This window comes from Oryctolagus cuniculus, chromosome 12 (genome assembly GCF_051225735.1).
Source record: "Oryctolagus cuniculus isolate XC-2025 breed Fujian yellow rabbit chromosome 12, ASM5122573v1, whole genome shotgun sequence".
Lineage (NCBI taxonomy): Eukaryota > Metazoa > Chordata > Mammalia > Lagomorpha > Leporidae > Oryctolagus > Oryctolagus cuniculus.
The window spans coordinates 78,574,939-78,594,373 of NC_142878.1; the positions used below are offsets into that span (position 1 = coordinate 78,574,939).

A 19,435-nucleotide genomic window follows, 5' to 3' on the forward strand; every position below is an offset into this window, starting at 1 on the left:
GCTAGCACTGTGGTGTAGTAGGTTAAGCCTCCACCTGTGATGCTGACATCCCATGTGGGCACCAGTCCTGGCTGCTCCACTTCTGACCTAGCTCCCTGCTAGGAAAGCACTGGAAGAAGGCTCAAGTGTTCCGGTACTTGTACCCACGTGGGAAACCTCGAAGAAGATCCTGGCTCATGGCTTCCGAACAGCCCAGCTCTGGCTGTTGCAGTCATTTGGGGAATGAACCAGCAGACAGAAGATCTCTCTATCTCTTCCTGTCTGTGGCTTTAATTATAAATTAAAATTTATAATTTTATAAATTTTAATATTTTAAAATATTTTAAAAATATTTATTTTCAGGGCCGGCGCCGCGGCTCACTAGGCTAATCCTCCGCCTAGCGGCGCCGGCACCCCGGGTTCTAGTCCCGGTCAGGGCGCCGGATTCTGTCCCGGTTGCCCCTCTTCCAGGCCAGCTCTCTGCTGTGGCCAGGGAGTGCAGTGGAGGATGGCCCAGGTGCTTGGGCCCTGCACCCCATGGGAGACCAGGAAAAGCACCTGGCTCCTGGCTCCTGCCATCGGATCAGCGCGGTGCGCCGGCCGCAGCGCGCCTCCGCGGCGGCCATTGGAGGGTGAACCAACGGCAAAGGAAGACCTTTCTCTCTGTCTCTCTCTCACTGTCCACTCTGCCTGTCAAAAAATAAAAATAAAAATAAAAATAAAAAAAAATATTTATTTTCATCTACTTGAAAAGAATAGTGACAGAGAAAGACACACATAGAGAGAACCAGACAGAGATAGAGAGATCTTTTATCTTCTATTTTCACTCCCAAAATACCTACAAAAGGCAGGGCTGGGAAAGGCTGAAGCCATGGTGGCAGGAGCCCAGATACTTGAGCTACTACCTGCTGCCTCCCAGGTTCATCAGCAGGATGCTGGATCACAAGTACGGAGTAGCTGAGACTCAAAATCAAATATTTAAAAATGAATTTACAACTCTATTGCCTCCTCTTCAGAAAAGAAATAATATTTAGAAAAAAGAAAATCACAACAGAACTAGATCTAATAAAGAAACTAAATAGCAGTCACAAACTTCTCAACAAAAAGTCAAGAATCAGATGACTTCACAAGGTAATTCCACAAAAGTGGACTAGGAACTGCCACCAGTTCTTCCCAAAACACAGAAGATGAGGAAAACTTCGTAACTCATTCCATGAGGGTAACTCTAGTATCAAAGCCAAACAATATTACAGAAAAGAAAATTTCAGACCAAGATCCTCCACGACTATGAATGTAACATCTCGACAAACTGCTAGAAAACCAAATCTAACAATACATTAAAAGGATTATGCTAGCCATAAAGGTTTTATTACAGGAATGCAAAAGTAGTTCAACGTAAAAAAATAACGCATTTAGCACATTAGTAGGACAAAGAGAAATATGATCATCTCCAATCACACACACACACACAGGCTTTTGAAAAAGAACCAACACACTTCTATGATAAAAATTTTCTGGAAACTATGAAAAGAAGGGAATTCCCACAACATGATAAAGGACATTCATAAAAAACTGATAGCTAACATCATACTCAATGGTATACAAGTACTTATCCAAGAACAAATTAAACAAATATAGTAATAAAAGGTAAACTGCACAAAAGGTCACTTTAAAAAAAAGACTAAGAAATATATTTAATTTCAGCATTAATTCTGTTGTCATTCTCATTTCTATATTATGTATTTGGTGATATTTATTTGCATACAGAAAGAGGGGAATCGCTTTAATTAAGCCTTGCAAATGTACAACTAGAATCAGAAAACCTAAGAGCTAGTCCCAGATTGAGGAGCTGTGTCCTTGAGAAAGTTAATCACCTCTCTCAGGTTCATATTCTTTCTTTACACAACAGAAATTTCTGAAACTATCCAAGTTGTGAGCTCTGGGCCTGGCAGAAGTTGGCAGAAGGATACCACAAGTCAGATCAGGCAGCAAGGGGTCTCTACTCACTAAAGGCCACATTTTAGGAAATCGTCTTCAGTATGTTCATGGCCAGTATTTTATTAAATCCTGGAGATCAGTGTTTCTCTTTTATTTCATTTTTGTATTCACTGTCACCCCCTCTGAAAGCTGAACAGGGGAAAAACTACAGATTTGTCAGGTATTTTTTTTTAAAGATTTTATTTATTTATTTGAAAGTTAGAGCTACAGACAGTGAGAAGGAGAGACAAAGGTCTTCCATCCACTGGTTCACTCCTCAAATGGCCACAACGGCTAGAGCTGCACTGACCCAAAGCCAGGAGCCAGGAGCTTCCTCCGGTCTCCCACACGGGTACAGGGGCCCAAGGACTTGGGCCATCTTCTACTGCTTTCCCAGGCCATAGCAGAGAGCTGGACTGGAAGAGGAACAGCTGGGTCTTGAATTGGCGCCCATAAAGGATGCTGGCACCGCAGGTGGAAGATTAACCTACTGCGCCACAGCGCCGGCGTCAGGTATTTTTTTTCTGTCCTGATGAAAAAAATGGTACAAGAGTCACTTCTATTTACGTTCAGAAACTAAGCACATCTCTATGGACCAGCTGTGGATTCACCTCTAAGTTCTCACTACACCATTTGCAAAGCCGCAGGAATTTCTCCCTAAATATCAAGCCTCCAAGCCACATCTCAATGAAAATCACATCCAAATTTCACCTTCCTTCTGTCTGTGACTCCTTTCACTTGTCACCTTGGATTTCTAAAAGTGTGACGAGTTTTCTGGACAAGGATGTTTATGGGCTTGGAAGGAATCATATTCCATCACTGGGATAACTTGTAAATGTTTTATTTATTTGAGAGGCAGAATGAAAAGAGATAAACAGAGCTCTCATCCACTGGTTCACTTTCCAAACGCCCTCAGTGGCATGGGGAGTGGTGCCAAAGTTGGAAACCACAAAGCCAATTACTTGTGCCACCACCACTGCCTCCCAAAGTGTGTATTATCAGGAAGCTGGAGTTAGGAGCCAGAGAGAGGCGGGTATCAAGCTGACGTTCTCTAGGCTGCCCCTAGGATAACTTTTAATAGTCCTCCTGGAAACTTTTGATAGTATTATTGCTTCACTAAAGTCCATTCCTCAATTAAAGGTAAGAGCTGAAATGTGACTTCTCTTGAACATGTGAAAAATTTTCTTACTGAGAAAACAGTGAACACATTTAACTGTTAAAATTACTTTTTAAAACCTGTGATCCCTTATTTAAAATGGTAACACCAACATCAAAGCATTTTTTCTATTATTTATCCACTTCAGGGTCAATATCTTAATCTAAGTCACTTTAAATTCAATCAGAGGGATTTAAGCTAATTCAGTTTGAAAGCTGGAGGGAAATTAAACCTAACCATCTTAATAGGAATTGGTGGGAATGCGGAGCCAGTATAATGTGTTTCTATTAAACACTAACACACTAGCCAAACTCAGATAAAGTCATAACTACATTTTAAAAAAAAATACTGTATCAATAAGCATCAGAATACACTATGCATTACAGCTGATTCAGACACATGTCTGTGAACTTCTACCTCTCATGCCCTGTGTCAACCTTCAATGCAGCATAGCCATTCTGAACCTTCCAGTCTCAAAGTAACTTACTTTTCCAGACTCTTAAGGATAGGCCTAGTAAAAGTTGCCAGCATAGTTTTATACCTGTCCTAAAATAAGCCTTCAAAAGCAAGTTAAATAATACCCAAGTTATTTTAATCTTTTTCTCGGTGACTTAAATGAGTCTCTTGCAATGTAATTATATTCAATCTCATAAAGAAAGTATTTACAATGACAGAATTACAAGATGAAGGGCAATGTGTTGTTCCACATCCACCCTCTTTTTCCCCAGCTGCCCATTAGTTATTGATGGACAACTGGGATCACAAGTGATCAATGCTAATCTAAAGTCACAGAAGTTGTCAGTAATAGAGAAGGCACTAGGGGTTGGCTCTCCCGTCTTTTCACCATTTTTTCTGCTTTTATACCACTGATTCCAGTAAATTGGTAAAGAAAATATAGGAGCACCGGGGCTGGCGCTGTGGTGTAGCAGGTAAAGCCACTACCTGCAGTGCTGGCATCCCAGATGGATGCTGGTTCAAGTCCTGGTTGCTCCACTTCCAATCCAGCTCTCTGCTGTGGCTTGGGAAAGCAGTAGAAGATGGCTCAAGTCCTTGGGTCCCTGCACCCACGTGGGAAGACCCAGAGGAAGCTCCTGGCTCCTGGCTTTAGATCGGCACAGCTCTGGCCGTTGCAACCAATTGGGGAGTGAGCCAGAGGATGGAAAACCTCTCTCTCTCTCTGCCTTTCCTATCTCTAACTCTTTCAATTAAATAAATAAATCTTAAAAAAAAATATATGGGCACTAGGAATATTTAAAAGGATCGAAACCTGTCAATTTTCCTAAAGAAATTATGTCAAGGAGCAAGCATTGTGGTACAGAGGATTGAGGCACCATTTGGAATGCTGGTATCCCATATAGGCGCACCTGATTTACTTGCCTGCTCTTCTGCTTCCAATACACCTTCCTGCTAATGTGATCCTGGGAGGCAACAGGTGATGGCTCAGGTGTTTGAGTTCCTGCTACCCACATAGGAGATCAGAATGGAATTCTGGGGTTCTGACTTCTGCCTGGTCTAGCCCTGGCTGTTGTGGGCATTTGAGGACTGAACCAGTAAATACACTCTGCCTTTCAAATAAATAAATAAGTTTTAGAAAAAAGATTATGTCGGGGCCGGCACTGTGGTACAGCAGGTTAAGTCGCTGTCTGCCGCACTGGCATCCCATACGGGCGCCAGTTTGAGACCCAGGTGCTTCACTTCTGATCTAGCTCCCTACTAATGGCCTGGGAAAGTAAAAGAAGATGGCCCAAGTACCTGGGCCCCTACACCTGCGTAGGAGACCCAGAAGAAGCTCTTGGCTCCAGATCAGCCCAGCTCCAGCTGTTGAGGACATTTGGAGAGTGAACCAGCAGATGGAAGACCTCTCTCTCCCTCTGTTTGTATCTCTACCTCTCAAATGACATCAACAACATGAAATAGGGGCTGGTGCTGTGGTGTAGCATGTAAAGCCGCCACCTGCAGTGCTGGCATCCCATATGAGTGCCGGTTCAAGACCCCGCTGCTCCACTTTCAATTCAGCTCTCTGCTATGGCCTGGGAAAGCAGCAGAAGATGGCCCAAGAGCTTGGACCCTTGCACCTGTGTGGGAGACCTGGAAGAAGCTCCTGGCTTCGGATGCAGACATTTGGGGAGTGAACTGGCAGATCGAAGATGTCCCTCTCTGCCTCTGCCTCTCTGTTACTCTGCCTTCCAAATAAATTCTCCCATTGCAGAATTTTCCTTAAACACAAGGAAATGGTACCTTCATTTCCTTTGTTTTGGACTAACCAATGATTTGTTCAACTCTACATATCTCTTGGAGTAGAATAGCCGGTGCCAACACTCAGCCACCCTTGCTCATCACCGGAACTGCTCAGCAAGACTGTGCTTCCTCCTCATCATGAGCACCTGCTTCTCAGGCTGCTCCAGGGGACCAACTACTTGCAGCAACAGTCCTAACTTTTACTAGCATAAATAGCTAACCAACACGGAAGCACACACACAAAAAGTGTTATCTTGGGAGAGACACAGAATGTGAAATCCCTACCCACCACTAATGAGTAACCTAAAGCAAATATTTCAAAAATAACCACTCCAAGTTTTGCCTGCAACTTCCTGTGTGTGGATTAACATACTAGAGTCATGTCTAATTCCTTCCCCTGCACCCTTCCCTTAGCACCCTCAAGACACAACCGTCTTTTACATCTTTATCTGCAGAAAGGTAAACTGCTTCTGTCCACAGAAAGAGCTGATGGCACAGCCAAACCAGCTGAAAAGCTTTCTGTTAACCATTCACTAACAAACCGTTTACCTCCCAGTGGCTGTTGTCCTGTGGGCTGCTAACCTCGTGGAGTTTTCCTTCTCCCCATACAGGACACTACAAAAGAGCCTCTTGAACACTCATGCATGGGCATCTCTCCTGCCTTTTTAACTATGGTGACCATCATTACATCAGGAAAATAAAAGGTGCAGAGTAAACAAGACTAAATGAAATCTGCATTTCTTCTCTGACAAGAGAGCCCCAAAGAGAAAACACTGAAAATGAATGGACCTATAGAAGGATGATCCCTTAGCAGTAATGTTCAATGTACTACACGTTGCTTTGGGGGGAGAGCGGGGAAACAGAGAGGTACTCTCTCTCTTAGACAATAATCCAAACTTATTTTAAAAAGACTTATTTGTTTATTTAAAACGTAGAGTTATAGAGAGAGGGAAAGGCAGAAAGAGATCTTCCATCTGCTGGTTCACTCCCCAAATGGCCACAATGGCCAGGTCAAAGCCAGGAACTAGGAGCTTCCTTTGGGTCTCCCATATGGGTACAAGGGCCCAAGGATTTGGGCCATCTTCTGTTGCCTTCCCAGGTCATTAGCAGGGAGCTGGATCAGAAGTTGAGCTACTAGGAATCAAAATGGAGCCCATATGGGATGCTGTCATCACAGGCGGCTTTACCCACTTTGGCACAACACCAGTCCCCAAACATTTTCTTTTTCCTAAGATTTTTATTTATTTATTTAACAGGTAGAGTTACAGAGAGTGTGAGAGAGAGAGAGAGAGAAAAGTCTTCCCTTCGTTGGTTCACTCCCCAAATGGCTGCAACAGCTGGAGCTGTACCAATCCATAGCCAGGAGCCAGGAGCCTCCTCCTGGTCTCCCATATGGGTGCAAGGGCCCAACCATTTGGGCCATCCTCCACTGCTTTCCCAGGTCACAGCAGAGAGCTGGACTGGAAGAGGAGCAACCAGAACTAGAACCGGCACCCATATGGGATGCCGGCCACAGGCAGAGGATTAACCTAGTGCGCCCCAACACCAGCCCCCAAACATTTTCTTAATCAAGCTTCCTTCAAAATAAATGGTTCTCCCAACAGCAAAAAGGAAGACCTTTCTCTCTGTCTCTCTCTCTCACTGTCCACTCTGCCTGCCAATAAAATAAATAAATAAATAAATAAATGGTTCTCCAATCAAAGAATTTAGCACTGCTAACACCAAAACAATGTACAATACACAAGAGAGTAGCAGTTACAGTGACAGTCCAACGTCACGTGGAAAGATGTTTTCTACTACCTTCTGTAACTTCAGTGGTTCTCAACCAGGAAAGCTTCTGCCTCCCAGGAGATACTTCCTGGCTGTCCCACCAGGAAGGGGTGCTACTGGCACCTGGTGGGTAGGCAAGAGGTGCTACTACACTTCACACAATGCCTAATGATATGTAGCAGCATCACTAAAGAGAAAAGAAACCTGTCACACAGTCTGGATAAACAGGGATTTACTCCAATTTCCTAAAGTCAACTTTATAACAAAAATATCCTTTCCATAATTCCTACATAGTAAACCCAGTGAGGATACAAGGTTGAAATCAGAGCCTTGAACAACCAAGCAGTCACTTGATTAACTTAGCCACTACCAAAGGTGTGAGAATACACACATGCACACACACACGCACACACACACACAGGGTAAACCTTCCAAAAACTGAAAACAAACATTTTTAGTTCATGCCTTCTGCGTAGTTGATCAGAATTTGGCTTTTAAAGGCTCATCAAAAGCAGGTCCTGAAAAGCAGAGGTTAAACAAAAAAAGGAATGTAAAAGTCAGGAAAGAATTTGTCAGATTAGTGTCAGAGACCTTTGTGAGGATGATGCCTTCATCCTTTGCCTACAGATCCCTGCGGCGGCTCCCTTGGCTTCAGGATTATAGCCCCTGAATGTACTGTGCTGCATTTTTGCCTTTTCTGAACATTATGATGTCAACTGTTTACTGCAAGCTTGCTATGTGCAGAGCAACTCCAAGCACTGCTTCCAACTTAACAACTGCACCTTCCTCTTTCTTTCTCATTTACCAAAATTTAAATGATGAGTAAACAAAGTAGCTTTAATAGAGTCAGGACACTGTAAACTCTGCAATGTTTTAAAATGGTCTTGACTGATAACTAAAATTGGGGGGACAATTTTGAGAATTTATTTTAAAACATCCTCAATAATCCTAGCTGGTTTTAAAACTGAGAGACAACAATCACTTCTTAGAACTGTAGTCAAGAATATCAGTTTTCAAAAAAAAGTAACCCTAAATGCATTTTATTTATTAACTGATACTCCTTTAGCCCAAGACCCTGCTTAAAAGATTTGTTTTTTGTTTTTTTCTTTTTTTTTTTTTTTTTTTTTTTTTTTTTTTTTTTGACAGGCAGAGTGGACAGTGAGAGAGAGAGACAGAGAGAGAAAGGTCTTCCTTTGCCGCTGGTTCACCCTCCAATGGCCGCCGCTGCAGCCGGCGCACCGCGCTGATCCTGGCAGGAGCCAGGAGCCAGGTGCTTTTTCCTGGTCTCCCATGGGGTGCAGGGCCCAAGCACCTGGGCCATCCTCCACTGCACTCCCTGGCCATAGCAGAGAGCTGGCCTGGAAGAGGGGCAACCGGGACAGAATCCGGCGCCCCAACCGGGACTAGAACCCGGTGTGCCGGCGCCGCAAGGTGGAGGATTAGCCTATTGAGCCACGGCGCCGGCTCTGTTTTTTGTTTTTTTCTTTTTTTTTCTTTTTTTTTTTTTTTTTTTTTTTTTTTTGCTATGTTTTTCAAATGCACTGGATTTCATCAACAGGCATAGCCTTTAAATTTGGAAGCAATGACAACAAATCCCTGGGCAAACAACTGCTGAGCCAGAGACCCTTTCTTTAGAATAAGCAAAGATAGTCGACAAAAGGAGTCACAGCAAATACCCTTCCAGAGGTCCATTACAAAGCTGGATGGAAATAAAATAAACACACTTATATGCATTGTAAGGAAAATTATATTCTATTCCTCACTGGATTCTGCTTTTCTTGGGGGAAAAAAAAAAGAAAAGAAATCCAAGAACGTTCAGAGACAGTGAGATAGTGTTACAAGTTTCTGGAAATGAGAAATGATCCTCATTAATCAACTGCAAAGTGGGAAAAACTGGTTCCATTACCCAGAGATTATCAGGTACCTGATAAACAGACTTTAAGTAGACAGACTTTGAGAACCAAGTGTCATTGTAAACAAGGCTGTGGAGCTACATGTGCAACTTTTACTTCCTTGACTTCACTTAGGCAAATGTAAGATGTTCCACTGTAAATTAAATACATACTTTTGAAACACACTCTCCCTTTTGAAACGTGATTTTTCTTGGATCACATAAAACATCAAGTTAACCTTATCTACAGTGCTGTCTTATTTTTCCCAAATCAATCTATTTTTATTTATGTGGTGGCACTCTTCAATTGAGGCAGGTAACTGCTATCAGGTTGACTGAAGTGAGCACACAAACCCCCACACACATCAGAGCATCTACAAAGCTCCATAAAACAGTGACAACGTAGCAAATTTTGCCTATCTGGCAAGTATCAGCACAAAATTCAGGATCAATAATAAATCAGTATCAGTACATTTGTAATAAAATCCAAAACTAGGTTGTAATCTCATAGGTCTTACTGTTATCTTTTCAATATGCCATTCCCCTCTCTTTTTTAATGACTCTAAATATTATATTTAAAATCTTGCATCTCAAAATTAACTGTGGACTATAGTTTCTGCATTACTGTTTAGAAACCACACCCACAGTTTACCAATCCCACAAACATCTCTCAAGAGTAATTTTAAACTTAAGGGATAAACATTTTATTCATGAAAAACAACATACATTCTGTTACAAGAGATGTCTATTGCTACTTCAAGTCACAGAAATGTACCATTCAGCTTTACTGATGTCAAAATCAACTCAACATTTTGGAACAAAATCATGAAGTTTCAGTAATCCTATGCTCTTCCAGCTGTAAATGCTCATGCACAAAAATTATTTTTTTGACCCAAAACCTAACAAATTTTATGTTCTTTCCCTCTGTCCTAAGACTTCAATTTCCACCTTTTATGGAAAGGAAATAAACAACTAGCTTCCTGTTCAATCAATACCTCACAGTCAGTCTTTTACACAGCACAGAACACAACCTGCTCTCAAATGTCTCTTATCTTAATTTCAACTTGTTGAAATATGAGACTGTTTTACCACACTAATGCTTTCCTATGAAATTCACTTCTTTCGACATTAAGAATGCAAGAAGCTTCAAAAAGTAAACATTCTCTAGGATATTTAAATCATTTATTACAACGAAGAGTTAGTACCCAAGAAAGTGAAAACTGGCTTGCCAGAAGTTTAAAACACTGACATTTATATGAAGGGGGTTTAATCTCTGTTCTTACTACTGTATACAACTAGAAAAAAAGGTCTCCCACATCACTGCTCTTTCTGTTCTAATTACATGAAAATGGGTTAGAAAACAGCTAAACTAGCTATCAGTAAAAAGGATTACCATTTTTTAAAAGCTAAATATTGCTTTAACCCTATACTTTCCTTTAAAATGGGATGCCTTAGCAAAACTAAGACAAATTCTTTTGTGCTTGGATGAACAACAGGAAAGCAAAGCCTCCAGGCCTTTGGGGAGGAACCTTGTCCCTGCAGCCCTGCTCTGATGTGCTTGGGAGATAAGGCTCTATAGTGACACTTAAGGAAAGGCCTGTTCACATTTGAATTTCTGCATTCCTCAAGAACAATTCATGGCAATAACTAACTTTGCAGAAGAGCTACATGAAAGCTTTGGCCAATGAATGAGGGTCATCTGCTCTTTATCACAAGGGTAAACCTCATCCTGGCCAGTTTCTAACCTTTTAACCCTGTGAATTCCTAATTTACACATGAATAATGGAATTCTTGCCTAGAGTGCAACTTTCTAGTTCCTAAGTTTAGAAACCAACTCTTGATTGCCTGTGTGTTAAAAATCTAAAACTTGCAGATTAAAGCTTCAGATTTCAGGTGCTGTACTATTACCCTTTGAACCACAAGACAGGCTGGCTGACAAAATCTTTAAGAAAATAAAAAGAGCGTATTTGCACCCTGCTGTTATCAATAACTAGGAAAGAACTAGCAACAAAACCTCTGAGTGCCTACTTAATGTCTAGTCTCTTCCTGTTTAACATACATATAAGGCATAACATCAGAAATCAAGATAAAGGCATCTGCTCCCCCACCATCTGACATCACTTCGTAACACAACTTTGTGAATTCAAGAGCTCTAAGAAATTTTATATTTCCAAAGAAAAATATAAACCTGCCATGCATTTACTTTAATTCTATAATACTGAACGGATTGTCCAGGTTAAATAAAATGTATGTGTATGAATAATGTTCTCCCCATCTGATTACAGTCGTATTCAGCAATGTTCAACATAGTTTCACTTAAGTTTCTGATACTTAACAATATGAAAACTGCTTCACCACACTAGCCTGATTCAAAACAATGTACATTTCATGAACTTTTAAGGATGATTTTTATAAAGATACAAAATCTAAAATATTCAAAAAGTCAGCACTGGTATTTGTTTATAACACCAATTATACACACCTTGCAGACTTTTTTTATGAAGTTAGAAAGGTCTATATGTTTTCAAAGTGTTTCTGGGAGCCTTAGAATTGTCAGGCTTTTCAGAGGGTCCCAAAAATAAGGGGCAGTCCCAGCAAATGCTTCCCCTTTTCAAGGCCTAGCCCTTACTCCTAAAAAGCAACACAAGCTACAGTTCCTAGGTATAGAAACTCAAGAGACCACAAACCTAAAATGGAGAGTAAATCACAATCCTGAAGAACAAATTTACATTGAACAAAAATGAACAGAACATATGCATAAAAGCATACTGTCCTGAAAACAGTATTGTACAGAAAAACTACTACTCAAAAAAATGACTACTCGCCAATGATAACAACAAGCAGAAAGTTTATTAGAAATCCTCTTAGGTTTACACTATTTACTGGCAGGGTGGGGATAGAATTAAAAAATGGGTCTAATTTTCAGACATGTTTCAATATAAAAATATTTCAATATAAAATTATTTTTGCAATTTATTTTTATAATCAATCATTACTGCACAAATAAGCTAGTAATTTGAGGGTGGCTTAAATACTACCATGGAAGGTTACAATGAAGTCACCCAGGAAATCTCTACCACTAGACTGCTAAATTTCAATGATGAGAACTTAAAGAAGCTATTTTGTGAAGATGATGCATTTATCTCAAGAACTCCCTCTTTCTAGTGTTTATCTTGTAAATAATATGCAGATAGAGTACAAAAATCTGTTTTGTGGACTAACAAAAGCATTCAGGTGGGATGTTTGTATATCTATTTTTAAGATACAATTTTGTTTTCCCAAGATTCAAAGAGTATAACCTTGAGTGCTATGAATCTCACCACCTGAAGTGGTGGGAGGCCTCAGTGGGAGGTCAGGAGTTCCTGTCTGGGGTCCACCTTTACACCCAACAGTTACCATCAGGTCAACCAGTAGGCAATGGATCACTTGGACAAATGGCTCATCTGATGGAGTTGTTCATATAAGGGAAATCATTAGACAGCAACCTTTATGACAACTGGAAAAAAGTGAGCAGATCTGGTTTAAATCCATTAGGCGTAATATGGAAATAGCCTTAATCTCTTCCCTCCCAGCAGGAAAAGACTAGGGCTACTTCAAAGGCTTGAGAGTTTCTGACAAATGCCCTCACTTACAATTAAAACACAACATGGGTGATCTACAGGCAGTCAGAGAAATGAAAGATCAGTCTATAAGAGAGATCCAGCACTCAAGGACTGTCCACAGAGCAGGAAGATCTGCTGGTCATTGGCTTAACCTAATTACGAATTTCCAAAAGAAGAGATTTCAGGACAAATTTTGTTGTGTTGACCAAACTTCTACAACCAACTCTTTTAATTGTGTGAAACTCCTGAAATTTATATAAAGTCACTTGTATGGGTTTTATTTTACTTGACTTTCTGAAACTATTTTGACTTCCATACTCGTTCACTTGAATTGATGCATTTTTCCAGATTTCCCTCCGTGACTAGATGAGAACCAACTATTATCTCTAGAACAATTCTTCATGTACATATGACTTCAGGGTATTATGTTAAATCAAGAAATCACCAAAATGCAGCAATGAAAAACATCAACCAAGAACTTGGAGACACTTACTCGACAAGGTGAGATGCGCTTTTTGACTAAGAATGGCTCCATATTTGTTCATGGCCAAGCACTGATAAAATCCCTCATGGGACTGCTCTCCCCGCCGGCCTTCCACCTCACTGATGTATAAAGAGCCGTTGGAAAGAACTTGGATCCGTTTATTTTCAGTCACTTTTGCTCCATTTTTCAACCACGTGACCTTAATAGGAACTTCTCCGTGAGCCTGGCAATCTAATATGACTGGGTCCTTTCTTGTGACAGTTACATCCTGTGGTTCTTTCATAAAAAACAGTTCGCTGAAGCACCACACTCCTGTAAGAAAGGGAAGAGGGTATTTGCAGAATTACAGGCATAAAATCCTTTCACACACAATTGTCAAACACATACTCAGGGCAGCTTCACACACCCTATTCGTTAACTTAGAAAACACCTCGATAAACCACGCTAAGTCTCAGCAAGCTTTTTAACAAATCAGGGGGCTCATTTTACACCACAAACAACGGGAAGATTTCAATAACCGCTACTTCTTACAAGAATTCTGTCCTGGCCCGAGTTTCAAATCATCGGGAAAACTGAGCTTGCGCTGCTCGCTACTTTTACAAGCTTGTCAAAAAGATCTTGAACAGAGTAAGTCATAAAAGTCTAATTTTACAAGAAATCATTAGCAAAACTCCAACTCCGTGAACAAGCAAGTTTATTTCCTTCTCCCTGGAAGGGTTTTTGGAACCCTGGGCGCACCTACTCCTGTGGGAAGTGCGCTTATCTTTTGTGACACATCACAAGCCTGCATTTTCCTATCCGCCCTTTTTACAGCAGGGACTCAGCCTCGTCGCCTTGAAAGAAATCCATTTACTTATTTTCTGCAGAGCAAACTAGGTATTTAAAGGACAAACAATAGACTTTGAAAAGTTGGTAACTCTGGCTGCTCGTACTCAGTGGGTGATCGGATTAGGAAACTTTTATTTCACTTTTTTAGAACTACCAACTGTCGTAAAAATGCGTGACTAATTGGTCCTTACTGTCTAATAGGGATAGGAGATTGCTTAATCAACCAACACACTTTTTTTTTTTTATCAAACCAGAAGGAAAGCTTTATCCTAAGCATACACATCGCGTCTGGCCCCCACCGGGAGAAAACAACGCACGATGACCAGCTAACGCTCTGCCAGCGCCCGCGCTGAGCGCAAAGGCCGGCCCACGTTTGGCTCCCCGACGCGGGCAGAACGCAGGGGCCCGGGGTGGTTCGGTCCTCCTAGGACGACAAACCCCAGGGACGACTCGTCCGTCCCCCCATCGAGGCAGGTCTTCAGAAAGCCCACGCTGCCCGGCTCTCCACTTCCCCTCGCGGCTGCCCCGGGCGACGGGAGCCAGCCTCACAGCCCCGCGCCGCGCCCCACCGCTCCGGAAGGCGCCCATTGTGTTTCTGAGCCACATCTGACTTTGATCCTTTTCTCATGCTAACAGAAACTAACTCCTCCAGGAAACACACACACACACACACACACACACACACACACACACACACACACACACCGAAAAGCCGGGCGTGCGGAACGTGTATATAAATAAAATAACCCATTCTTCCGAGCCTCTGCCTCCCAACCCGCCCCGCCACTTCACACTTCTCTCTCTCTCTCTCTCTCTCTCTCTCTCTCTCTCTCTCTGAGGAAACCAAGCCCCGTGCAACGGAGAAAAAGGAATGGATCCAAGTTCGGCAAAGCTAACCGCGGAGTTTGGAGGAAGCTCCGGACCCGAACACACCTCAGGCCCTGCCCCCAAACACCTAGCTGCAGGAAATAAACCCTATTCGGACAGCTTCCTTCTCAGGGTCTCCCTCCTCCTCCTCGTACACAACCGTGCAACTCCCAGCCCTCTTCTCCCCCCCAGTTCCACCCTCCCATCTCCGCCTCGCAGGAGCCGGGTCCGGGACACTCGGGAGACATTCGGGGTGCCGCCCAGGGACACCGAGTTCACCTCTTCCCTCCCCCAAGACCCACAGAGTGCGGGAACCAGCGCTGCCGACACAGGACGCCGCGCGCAACCGCGGCGCCCCCTGCGCCGCGAGGCTGCCACTAAGGAAACAATATAAATAAAGCCACGTGCGGCCGCCGCGGGCCCGGCCGGCAGACTGGCAGCGCAGAGCCCCGGCTGGCCGCGGAGGCGGGGACGCGGCCGGAGCCCGGACAATGGCGCGAGGAGGAAGGGACCCGAGTGGACAGCGGCTGCCACGGCCCTCGCAGCCCGTGGCCCCGGGAACGCGGCGGGGAGGGGCGCGCGCGGCCAGAGGCTTCCCAGCCCCGGCCGCAGAGCCTGTGGGCACCTCGAGCCTGCAGCCTTCAGGGAGGGGGCACGGACCTGTGGTCAGCGCTCGTCCGCCCCGTTTCAGCGTCCCCCCCCCCATCCCGCTCGCGTCTGCTCCCGCCCCCACAGCCGCCCCCAGAAACGCGTGAGAAAGCGCGCCCACCTGGAAGGGAGCTGAAGAGCAGCAGGGGCAGGAGCGCGCGGAGCAGCATCCCCGGCGGCCGCAGCCGCGCCAGGGGTCTCAGAGAAGGCGCCATCAGCGGGGCTGCGCGGGCATGCTCTCCCGCCCCGCGGCCGCCGTCCACCCGCAGAACCCCTGCCTCCGGGCACTCCCCGCGTGCAGCCGCACGCACTCAGGCTGGGCTTCCCGCTCGGGCACGGGCGCGGCGCGGCCCGCGGCTGGGTTCTGTGGTGGCGGCGGCGAGGCCGGCGCACGGACACCCGCTCGCGCCTGGCGGGGGGTGAGTGGTTGGCGGCGGGGGAGCCGAGAGTCCGGCCTGGGGGCGGAGTGAGGCGGCGGCTGGAGAGGGCGGGGGCGGCGGAGTGGACAGCGCCGCGGCCGCCGGCCTGGGGACTACTTTCTACATCTGGCCCCTGGTCTGGGGACCGGGAGGGAGGTCGGCGCGGCCGGCGGAGGGAGACGCTGGAAGGGGGCCCCGTGGCTGCTGGGTCGCGGCCCTGGGGGAGGGGAGGGGGCGGGCCTCGCTGGACAATGCACCTGGGGGTCAAGCTCCGGCTGAGGGTCTCCGGCCGCGTCCCCGCCCCCTCTGCCGCAGCGCCGCCGTCGGGGACAGAGCCACAAAGGCCGAGGCTCCGGGGCCGGACAGCCCCCCGGGGCCCCTCTCCCGCCGGCCAGTGGAGGACTGAGGGAGGAGGAGGCGGGCCGGGGGAGGGATGGTGTTGAGAGATGTGGAAGGGCCGGAGACTTCTCCCCTGCGATGGCCCCCTACCCATCCCCCCTCCTCAGCTCGCACGCAGAGGCCCTGTGGAGGGAAATGGATTTCCCACTTGGGAGATTTGTCAGCGCCACTGGAGGCATCTCCGGCTGATAAGCCCCCTGCGCCCGCCCCCAGCGTTTGGGGACGGTTCTTACCCGCTCTGCCCCATCACGTGCAGCATTGTCTTAAGAGAGCCTCTCGTCCTCAAGTTAGTCAAGTTTCTAAGTGTGTGGAAACTGCACCTAGAAGGCCCTGTCCTAAAGTAGAGGCGCTGGCGTGAGGGTAGGGTTGGGAGCAGGCTTTGCTAACTACCTGGTTGGAAGCTAAACCGACTAGGAGAGAGACAAATGTGTCTTTAGCCCCATCTCCTAAAATCCATGGAGGATGACGGGAACTGTTGAAACCCGCATTTAAGGGATGTCTCAGGTCGTTCAACACGTGTGCATCCCAGAGAACATTTCCATGTGGCTTTACATCTGCGAATCCGAAACTAACCTGTAGCACCTGGTGAGGGCACAAGCTGAAAGCTCGCCTTAAGGAAGGCTGCCAGGCTGCCGACAGAAAACCGGTGTTAGTGAAGGCATGGACACACACACACTGCCTGAGGCATGTTCCAGAAGCCGAGAAAGAGGAGGAGGAGGAGGAGGAAGTCAGTGTTGGCACTTCTGGTGGGAGGGCAGTGCTACCTTCCTCTGAAGTTTATTATACTGATCAGTCTTCTTGGGAATTTCAGCTTAACTGCCTGTACTGTAATCCTTTGAGCTGTATGGCTGGCCAGATCTTAACATTTGGATGAGTCTGAACATCAGAATAAAGGTTTGTGGGAAGAGAAAACGTTAGAACCTCTCAGATGTTTTAAAAATCTCAAAGTTCCCATTTACACAACATGCTATCCTCGCTGTTCCCTGTTAAACTCGAATTTTGTTTTTATTGTAAGGACATTTTCCTTGACGGCTGCTCTCAGCTTGCTTTCAGTGGACCCTAAGTGCCCATATTTCCTGGATATGAATTTCTAATACAATGCTTTTATGCTCTTTCTTGAATAAATCAGAAGAATGAAGGCTGGGGGAGGGGAGAGAGATGCTTAAAAGGCCTGGACGAACCTTTTTGAAACTGCCACTTTGTCTTGTCTTTAACATTTCAATTAATCATAAAGGCCCTTGATTCTTATAAGATGTCTTTAGATCCTGAATTGCCTTGGGGGAGAATGCAACACTGCATCTCTCTGAAGTTACATAATATAAGGAGATTGAATACACTAAGGAACCTCTCTGACACACAGCTACTGTTCCAGATTAATGGGCAATAGCTCTACCCTGGTGATGTAATTCTACCATATTGCAGGAAATTTACAGTATACCCAAAGCTTTTTTCTGTAGTTAATTAATTTTCCCCAAATAGCTGCAACAGCCAGAGCTGGGCTGATCAGGAGCCAGGAGCTTCTTCCGGGTCTCCAACATGGATGCAAGAGGCCCAAGGACTTGGACCATCCTCTGGCCGCTGTCCCAGGTGCATTAGCAGGAAGCTGGATCAGAGGTGGCACAGCCAGGACTCAAACCAGCACCACTATGGGATGCTGGGGTTTGCAGGCCAGGGCTTTAACCCTCTGTGTGCCATAGTGCTTGCTTTTCCTTCCTTTTTTTTTAAGCTTTATTTATTGGAAAAACAGGGTTAGAGGTCTCCTACCTGGTGGTCCACTCCTCAAATGACCTCAGTGGTGAGAGCTGGGCCAGGCTGAAAATCCAGGAGCCTGGAATTCCATCTGGGTCTACCAAGTGGGTGGCAGGGACCCATGTATTTGAGCCATCTTCCCACTGCTTTCCCAGGCACGTTAACAGGGAGCTGGATCAGAAGCAGAGCAGCCAGCGCTCATGTGGGATGCTGGGGATTTCATGCAGTGGCTTAATCTGCTGCTCCATAATGCCAGTCCTATGCTTCTTGTTGTTTTTACATTATTCTTGTTGGCAGCAGGATTTATAGAACACTTTTTTTGAGTAACACAGCAACTGTCTTCATGAGCCCATTCATGCATACTGCCTATACCCAACTTACATCATGTACTAAAGCTACATAAGCTATTAAAGAGTCTGTTACCCAGTTCTCGAGTGCTGCACCGTTTCCTACCAGCACAGTACCTTGCAGAGAGTAGGTCCCACTGAATGGATAAAAGTCTGATTTTTTTTGGTATGTAACCGATCAGAATTCAAATTTTGTTGTTACATAGATATATTACTCATGCTCTCAAACTTAATCTCATTAAAGGGATTAAGTATATACCCATGGACTACTGTGATATAATCCATGGAAAATAGTGCATAGCTCTACAAATGCCATTTTTTTTGGTTACTAGGTAAATATTCCCAATAGTGGTGAAATGTTATCTTTTTAGGGTAGAATTAATTTTGAAAAATTCAAGTTTTTGAGAATCAAATTAAAGAATTGGTGATTATCCTGATTATCACTTCTGTTGATCTCTGTGAATAGTTCTTTAACTGGCTCTGAAAGAGTTAAGAAGTGTTTGGGTGTCTACCCTCCCAAAGATGTACCATAGGAGAAAAATCTCATGGAGAGGAATAACCACCTAAACACTATTTTGCTTTCATGTTCTAAACCAAGGACAATTACTTTCAGCCTAGAAAGAGTCAAGTCTGTGTAGTTAAAAGAGAACTGAAGGAAAAATCTTCCACCCAGACCAAGTGGGATTTATCCCTGGTATGCAGGGATGGTTTGATGTTCGCAAATCAATCAATGTGATACACCACATTAACAAACTGCATAAGAAAAACCACATGATTATCTCAACAGATGCAGAGAAAGCATTCGATAAAATTCAACACCCTTTCATGTTGAAAATTCTAAGCAAATTGGGTATAGAAGGAACATTCCTCAATACAATCAAAGCAATTTATGAAAAACCCATGGCCAGCATCCTATTGAATAGCTAAAAGTTGGAAGCATTTCCACTAAGATCTAGTACCAGACAGGGATGCCCACTCTCACCACTGCTATTCAATGTAGTTCTGGAAGTTTTAGCCAGAGCCATCAGGCAAGAAAAAGAAATTAAAGGGATACAAATTGGGAAGGAAGAACTCAAACTAT

At 44.6% G+C, this 19,435-nt stretch overlaps 1 protein-coding gene across 7 annotated transcripts in view; it reads right to left on the reverse strand.

The window, feature by feature from the left end:
* PRTG (protogenin) overlaps positions 1–16,878 on the reverse strand; it is a 158,139-nt gene extending 141,261 nt beyond the window's left edge. For 2 of the 7 annotated variants that reach the window (XR_016218159.1, XM_051822352.3), the window contains exons 1-2: positions 15,562–16,460; positions 13,107–13,409 (exon numbers count right to left, since the gene is read on the reverse strand). Coding sequence is in view for 6 of the 7 variants with exons in the window: in XM_051822352.3 (XP_051678312.3) it covers positions 13,107–13,409; positions 15,562–15,655 (397 nt within the window). In the remaining variant the exon portion in view is untranslated. Of the gene's footprint in view, positions 1–13,106; positions 13,410–14,822; positions 14,985–15,094; positions 15,180–15,452; positions 15,511–15,561; positions 16,461–16,491 lie in introns of those variants that run through there. The other 5 variants (XM_089310392.1, XM_089310391.1, XM_089310390.1 and 2 more) reach the window with 5 other exon arrangements.
* Positions 16,879–19,435: the final 2,557 nt, after the last annotated feature.